Here is an 8,779-nt window from a genome sequence, read left to right on the forward strand (position 1 = left end):
ACAAGGAAGACCAGTTAACATGTCTATTACACAACTTTATGCACCAACCACTAATGCCAAAGATGAAGAAACCCTTGATTGAATATTTGATCAAAATACTACCTTGTGTAAATCCCACCTGAATTTAGAGACTATCTCCAGAATAGATTTGACACACTGAATACTAACGATCAAATACTAGATGAATTGTGAGATGACATCAAGACATCATACACGAAGAGAGCAAAAGGTCATTAAAAAGAAAGGAAAGAAAGAAAAGACAAATATGGATGTAAGAAGAGACTGTGAAACTTGCTCTTGAACATAGGGTAGCAAAAGTGAACAGAAGATATGATCACATAAAAGAGCTAAACAGAAGATTTCAAAAGGTGGCTTGAGAAGACAAAGTAAAGTATTATAGTGAAATCTGCAAAGAACTGGATGGAGTTAGAAAGCCAAAAGGGAAAAATATGCTCAGCATTTCTCAAGCTAAAAGAAGTAAAGAAAAAATTCAAGCCTTAACTTGCAATACTGAAGGATTTTATGGGCAAAATATTGAAAAATACAGGAAGCATTAAAAGAAAATGGAAGGAATACACAGAGTCACTGTGCCAAAAAGAACTGATTGATGTTCAACCATTTCAGGAGGTAGCATATGATCAAGAACTGATGGCATTGCAGGAAGAAATCCAAGCTGCACTGAAGGCGTTGGAGAAAAACAAAGCTCCAGGAATAGATGGAATACAAATTGAGATGTTTCAATAAAAGGATGCAGCACTGGAGGTGCTTATTCCTCCATGCTAAGAAATTTGGAAGACAGTTATCTGGTCAACTGACTGGAAGAGATGCATATTTGTATCTATTCCAAAGGAAGGTAATCCAACAGAAAGCAGAAATTATCAAAGAAGATCATTCATATCACACACAAGTAAAATGCTGAAGATAATTCAAAAGTGGTTGCAGCAGTACATCTACAGGGAACTGTCAGAAATTCCAGCCAGAATCAGAAGAGGATGAGGAATGAGAGATGCCATTGCTGATGTATAATGGATCCTGGCTGAAAGCAGAGAACACCAGAAAGATGTATACCTGTGTTTAACCGATTATGCAAAGGCATTCGACTGTGAATCATAACAAATTGTGGATAATGCTGCCAAGAATGGGATTCCAGAACACTTAATTGTGCTCATGAGGAACCTGTACACAGACCTAGAGGCAGTCATTTGAACAGAACAAGGGGATACTGCATGGTTAATGTCAGGAAAGGTATGTATCAAGGTTCTATCCTTTCACCATACTATTTAATCTGTAGACTGAGCAAATTATTCGAGAAGCTGGACTATATGTAAAAGAATGTGGCATCAAGATTGGAGGAAGGCTCATTAATAGCCTATGATATACAGATGTCACAACCTTAGTTGCCAAAAGTGAAGAGAACTTGAGGCATTCATTGATAAGGATCAAAGACCACAGCCTTCAGTATGGATTACACCTCAACATAAAGAAAACAAAAATCCTCACAACTGGACCAATAGGCCACATCATGATAAATGGAGAAAAGACTGAAGTTGTCAAGGATTTCATTTTACTTGCATCCACAATCAATGCCCATGGAAGTAGCAGTCAAGAAATCAAACGACATGTATTGCAGGAATGTATCAATCTCCGGTCATTTTCAAACCCTCTAGATGACATTTATGTTGCTAGTTTTATATTAATGATTGAAAAACCAGGAAGGCAGTGAGATAAAGCAATTCCTTCATTGCAGCTGCTGAAAAGCAAATAAAGGATTTAATCCAATATCTCTGACTAGGCAACCACTTTCATGACTTGAAGGCAAATATCTTGTGAAGAGATACAAATAGCTCAGAGTGGTAAAAAGGAAGGAAAGAAAGTAATACCTTCCTAGTTGTAGCAGCTATTATGGACTGTTGCGCATATTACCCCCTCTTAATCCTCAAGGCTTTTTGATTAGGAAGTTTTGTTTCCCCAATCTTAAATGTGTTGTAAAGGAATCTTGAAGTGCTTAGACAAACTTACAAAGGCTCTTTAGATTTTAAGTGAAAATCCAGGAATGAAACCCAAGACTGCCTGATTTTAACTATAAACCTGGTTCACTTATTCTGTCTTATTACAATTCCCAAATCTAGTGGTAGTTTCAAACTTAAGATTTCAGTTTTTCTTAGCATAGTGTCCTTGAGAGACAGACGGATAAGAAAAGTCCTTTATTTAAAGAAATAGCCTATGAAGACATAGTATATAAGATTAGTTAATGATATTCCTAATGTAGTTATCAGAAAAAATAACATGATTTTATTAGTCTTTTTTTTATCAATGTTGTCCCTTTGAGAAGTTTTATTCCTTTAAATTCTATACTTTTATCACACTGATTTATAAAATTTTTATCTACCTCTAGAGAAGCTTCTCTTGCTTTTCAGATGTTACTTTTTGCTCAGCCTTGAGGGATTATTTGAAATCCAGACAAATTCCTTTCATCCACTGGAGAAATCAGTTTAGAAACCAAAGTATTCATCTCAGGTAACAGAAAAGAAAAGTACCTGTCAGTCAATTAAAAATGTAGCAGTCTTGGAAACAACTGGGGCCTATTTCTTGAAAAGTATTTAAGGTAAGATGAGGGTTCTCTGTCAAATGGAGGTAACTTAACAACTTTGGGACCTAAATCACCTTCCTGCATATTTATCTGAACAAATACGTTTCTTTCCGAATTCACTGCATGCCAGAAACACCAAATCATTAATAATTTGGTTCATGAATATAATAATAATTTTTTTACTAGTAGATTTGCACCATGGTATATATTAAAAAAAAAAAAAAAAAATTTTTTTTTTTTTTAGGAAGTAAATTCTGATGACCTATCCAAAAACATTTTGTTGGTTTTCCCTGTTCAAGAAGTAAAAGACTGAGATTAAGAATTCCTAAACATCCACTTCCCCCCTAGGGCCTTTGTATTTTAGTTAAAAACTAAAAAAATTTTAAACATGCAGACACTTCTATTTATGTCCTTAAGGCCTGTACATATAAAAATGGATTTTTAAGCTCTATTCAATTTTAATGTGGATTGGTATTTGTCCAGATAGTTTTCATGGCCAAATACTGTGAATAACCTTAGTATTTAACTATGAAACTAACTTCCCACACTTGGAAAATATGTGTGTAGATGCAATTACTGAAGACGCAACTGCAGCATTCCATCCAGTGGCTGGCACAATTGGACTATGACTTAAGGGGATTTGCAAAGCTAGGAAACAGCCAATTTCCCTCAAGTACTCATTACTGTTACCCACTTTTAGGGTTAAGGCTCTTATTCCCCAAATCTCATACTAAAATGGCAAATAAAGTTGGGGTAGGTGATAAGATACAAGGCACTTGCTATGGTTTTCTTTATATCAGCTATTGCATCAGAAATAATTGACTCTATGGAACCTAAACATATATATAAATTACAAAGAATGAGTAAGCGGTATATAAAAGAAGTGCCTCATGAGTGAGAGGGAGGGAGTGTCTTATAGGACTTTATGTTGGGGCTCAGGAAGCAGGGGAAAGAATGAGAGGACAGATTGGGAGGAGAGAAAATGATGGGGAAATGGGAGATGGTCTTTCCTACGTGTTCACATTAAAACTTCCTCGGTCCCATCCCTGATAGCATCAAGTTCCTCAGGGCCCCTGTGACATCTTTATTCCGGAGGCTATAAATGAAGGGGTTCAACACAGGGGTGATGATGGTGTAAAAAGCAGACACCGTCATGTCCTGCTTACCTGTGTGGTAGGACCTGGGGAGCATATTGGTGTATATGCTAGCACCAAAAAAGAGCAGCACTACCACCATGTGGGAGGAACAGGTGGCAAAGGCCTTTCTGCGGCCCTCTGCTGAATTTATGCTGTGGATGAGGCGCAGGATGAGAACGTATGAGCCAGATACACTAATGATGGGGATTAGGATCATTAGGATACAGCACAGGTACATGAACATTTCATAAAGGGGGATGTTGGAGCAGGAGAGCTTCAGCAAGGTGGGGGCCTCACAGAAAAAGTTCATGATTTTTCTAAACTGACAAAAAGGTAAGCTCATGGTCATTGCGGTGAGCAACAAACCATCAGACATTCCCAGGAACCAGCATCCAGACATGAAGAGATGGCAGACTCTCTGGTTCATGAGCAGTGGGTAATGGAGAGGTCTGCAAATGGCAGCATATCGGTCATAGGCCATGGCACTTAGGAGGAAAACCTCAGCTCCAGCGAGGGTGAGATAGGAGAACATCTGGACCCCACAACCCAAGTGGGAAATTGTATTATCTCCAGTAACCTGGTCCACGAGCATCTTGGGGACTGTCGCACACACGTACATGAGGTCTATGAGGGAGAGCTGGCTGATGAAGAAGTACATGGGAGTGTGAAGGCGGGGCTCCCTGTGGATCAGGAGGATGAGAAGGGCATTCCCAGTTAGGGCCATTAAGAAAAGGACAAATGTCAAGGTATAGAGGAAAACTGCACATTTAGTTTGATCAAAGAGCCCCATGAGGATGAAATAGGTGCTTGATGTTTGATTCTCTGAAGTTTGATTCCCCGAGTACATGGTTCAGCTTACAGTTTTCACCTGGGAAAGAAGAATAAGTTACACTGTTTTTTAAATCTTTCATATATGTATATATATATATATATTTCCCCTGGGAGATGGTTGATTGGTGCGAAAAATCACACTCCTAACCTCTACAGCAAATAGTTTCCAGCTATACCCTGAATATTCTATCTAGAGTATGCTTTATCAAACTACACATTGAAGCATCAACTACTTTCACCATTGTAGGGCAAAGATGACATGATTTTAATTCATCTGACACGTTAGCAAAGCTTAGATCATTCATTTCTTCATGTTAGGGAATTGAGGTAAGTTCCCCTTATTACATTCTTTTGAATACGACTATGGAAAACTATAGAGCAAGCATAAAAAGCATTGGTTAACTAAGGAGAAATTTTCAACTTTTCTTGTTGTTCACATTCCCCATACTCTTCCCTGGAGCTCTTACTTTTTTAAAAATCCTCTCCTAATCCACCATTTTTGTAGCTGTTGTTTTTCCATTTTTTTCTTCTCAGTCACATAGTAACTTTCCACTCAAGGTACATACATATGGGAATCAAATACGATTGTCAATTAGGTGTCGCAGTTATCAAAACACAAACCCCATCTTTGTCATGAGGAAATTTTACATTTTTAAGCAGTTTCGTTTTTTCCAGTTTGTAAAGCATATTTTCATATTTGATACTTATTAAGAAAACTCTTATTCTTTGTAAAAATACACCTGAATATCAGAAAGCCAGAATCATGCAGAACATAAATACTATAATCAGAACTTGAACTCACAGTCAATTTAGAACCCTTCTCTCCTCCAACATATTTTATATTTGGACCCTATTTGTCTGTGCCACCCTATGTCATCCAATGATAGCTTTAGGTGCTTTACAGTGTTATCAACAATATTAACTATTGAGGGGAGGGTTATATCTGCGGTTCAAGTCCCTTCTTCCTGCCAACTGGAAGGTTTAAAAGCCCAGTTTACATTCCCATGGAAAACATAGTTACTGTAAGACTGCTTCCTAATTGTGTATCTAAGTTCGTCATAACGGATCCCAAACTCAGAAAGTCTGTATATATGTTATACATCAATTAACAGTTTATTAAGTTCATCTGTAACAATAAACACAAAAAATTTGGGAAAATAAATGACAAAATAGGCAACAAAGTGCTTCATTATCCTTGGTCCCAAAGAGATTTGGGTGAGCAGAGCTCCAGTACCCCCTGCCAGATGCACAAGGTGGTCAAGAAATAAACACTGGGTTATTTATTTTTGCGCAGCAGCATAACCTGAGCCATTCTGACTGATCCGCCATTGCATTTAATATTGCAGAACCATATACCCATATTACTTACCTGTCTCCATTGCTTTATTTTATTACCATAACATATATCATCTAACATACTATATATGTTATATATATTTATATATATTCTTATTTACTCTTTATTGGTTTATTTTCCTGCACTAGGAAGGCAAAATGTGTCTATTTTGTTCTCTATTATTCTCTAACATTAGCTTTTTGGCTGACACAGTTCAAACTCATTCATATCTGTCAAATGAATAAATAAATGAAGAAGGGAAAATGAACGTGAGAGAGCAAATTAATGCAAGACTTTTGGGGAAGAGTTTGGTAATATCTCATAAAATTCCACTTCTACTTAGCACTTTTACTTCAAGGAGTATGCCCTGGGAGACTATACAAGGATACAAGTTGCAACACATTAAAAAACAAAAACACAACACTATTATGAACCATGAAGTACAGGAGGAATATCTATATATTCATCTACAGGAAAATGGATATGTAAATAATTCATATATCAATTTATTGGAAAAATTCAACAAATAAAGTTGAAGGAAAAAGATAGCAAAATTACAGTGTGATACAATTTATCAAATACTACACTGCTAAATATTAAATTTGGACACATATATCTGCAATAAAATAAATAAATACATAGGCAGAATATACACCAACTAGAGGAGAAGTGCTCGCTCTCTGAGACACGGAAGGGAGAGTAATTCACAGAGGGTATTCCAGAGATGGTTCAATGCACCTATAACATAGTTTGGAGAGTTGAAAAAAATTTCTTTTTGGAGCAGAATTTGGGACATGACAAGCACTATATTAACATATTTTCTCCATGTCTGAAATACATTATAATAAAATAGATGAAAGAAAAGTGCAATGTAGGCATTCAACAAGTCTGAAATCTGTGCTTTTTTTCTTTTTTTTTTTCTTTCAATGTCTCAATACTGAGTATTTCCTGAGATTCTAAATGAGTTACGGGTTTTTTTGAAATAAGAATATAATTATGAGTAATTTCAAATATTCAGCTTACATTACTCCAAATTTCCAGCTTACATTAGCATGCTCTTCTTTTACCATGGAATTTCCTATTTCAGTGGTCCCCTGATAAAATTATTTTCAAGGTATTTTGTCAACTTCTACTCTAGAATCTACCTTAATCACAAAGAATCATCTTACCCTTTCTCAGGCTTGTGGTTTTTGCCTTACTTTATTATAAGTATTTTTATAACTTGTTTTCACTGTTTTGGATTTTACCTCTTTCCATTAATTACTGGGTTAACAAACAATAGATTATAACTTAGAAGCAAGAAGAATAATTTTCCCTTCTTAATATAGAGTACTTTGCTGAAGAATATTTTTCTTAAAAAAATTGAAAAATAATATTGTACTTTTTCTTTTATTTCTACTCAATACTTACCTATGTAGTGGAATTTTAAGACATAAATCAAAGAGAGCAGAAGTCCAGGTCAGAACTGCCCCTTTCTCCACCAGCCTGCATGAAGTTTTATAAGATGATCATGAAGATTCCTTGGGATCTGACTTTGCTCAGGGATCCTTCAAAAGCGTGGTCCTGGATTTGCAATACTGAATTAAAGAGATTAGGGATCATTGTGGTATAATTTACTTGACACAAACTACCTTGTCAGGGTATTTAGACAAACTTTAGAAGGGGCAATTACATTTCAATGCTACATACATCTACATGGTGGTGAGCATGGATACACCTGGAAATGGAGATGGGTTAAGTTTAGGGACATGCTTAATTTCTACTAGAACGTTTACTAGCAAATTCTATTAAATTTTTATACAATCTAATTTTTGATCAAGATTATGGATACATTTAAATTCCATTAAAATGGCTCCAATCAAATGCAGACCTTGGTCCAAATTGCTTTTTTTCCCACAACAGTTATAATTTTGAACAACTCTAAGGCGAGGTACTATGATTATTGCTTTAAACACATTATTATGACATAAAATGTTTTTTTGGAATACCTGATATTATGTGTGATTCAACCTCTTCTTGGATATTTTTTTCTGGTTTAGTGTGTTTGGTGTGATTCCAGTTATAAATCTTGGGCAATCTAAATAGGAGAAACTGATTGAGAAAATTCATGGGAAACTGCCAATTGAAGGAGAAAAGGGAGCAGTTTCTCCTTAATAACATATAGGTGTTTCGGTTCACAGCCTGTTTTCTTCGTATTGTTGCATATTCGGAGTCACAAGAGTAATACCCACAGAGTGATCATAAGCTAAAAAGATAAAATGCAAGATCTGAGACATAATGTACAGAAACAGGGCTTCCAATAATGATAATGTGGCTAGATGTAGAGCATGACTTATTTACAGTGGGAACACCACAGGGACTGCAGGTCTTAACCCATCAATTAGACTTTGAGAGATTCGGTGGAGATTTACAGTCCTGAAATCATCCCATGTGGTTGATGGGGTAAGCCTTACTATCTCCTTTGACCCAACTATCCACAACAGAATTCTAATGAACAGAATATATATGATTATTAGTTATATGCTCATACACGTGGAATGCTCTCCAAATTGATATTTTTGTTCAAGTAAATTAAAAATCTCTAAATGTTTTTCAATTTCAGAATTAGTATATCTTTATAGAATAACTTAAAAATTACACTTCACTTTCATTATTTCTATGAAGATTGCAAATATATGAATAATCAAATGTGTGGCTCTTCCTTGAAGGGTGAATAACCTATCATGTAGTTCTAGAGCTAGTGGTCACTTTAGATTCAGATTAACTAGGTAAGGATCTTCTTTATATATATGCATATGTATGAGGAATTAGAGAGTCAGAGAGGCTTTATGGGTTACTAAAGATCATGGCACACAACAGAGACAGCACCAGAGCTAATATCACAAC

General features: G+C 35.9%; 1 protein-coding gene across 1 annotated transcript; it reads right to left on the reverse strand.

Annotated features, from left to right (window-relative positions):
• Positions 1–3,384: 3,384 nt before the first annotated feature.
• Positions 3,385–5,889, reverse strand: LOC100671612 (olfactory receptor 2T3-like). Its single transcript, XM_003422144.3, has one exon. It carries the CDS (start codon positions 4,571–4,573, stop codon positions 3,614–3,616), a length of 960 nt encoding a protein of 319 aa, XP_003422192.2. The 5' UTR covers positions 4,574–5,889; the 3' UTR covers positions 3,385–3,613.
• Between the last annotated feature and the right edge of the window lie 2,890 nt (positions 5,890–8,779).

Source organism: Loxodonta africana, chromosome 2, assembly GCF_030014295.1.
Source record: "Loxodonta africana isolate mLoxAfr1 chromosome 2, mLoxAfr1.hap2, whole genome shotgun sequence".
Classification (NCBI taxonomy): Eukaryota; Metazoa; Chordata; class Mammalia; order Proboscidea; family Elephantidae; genus Loxodonta; species Loxodonta africana.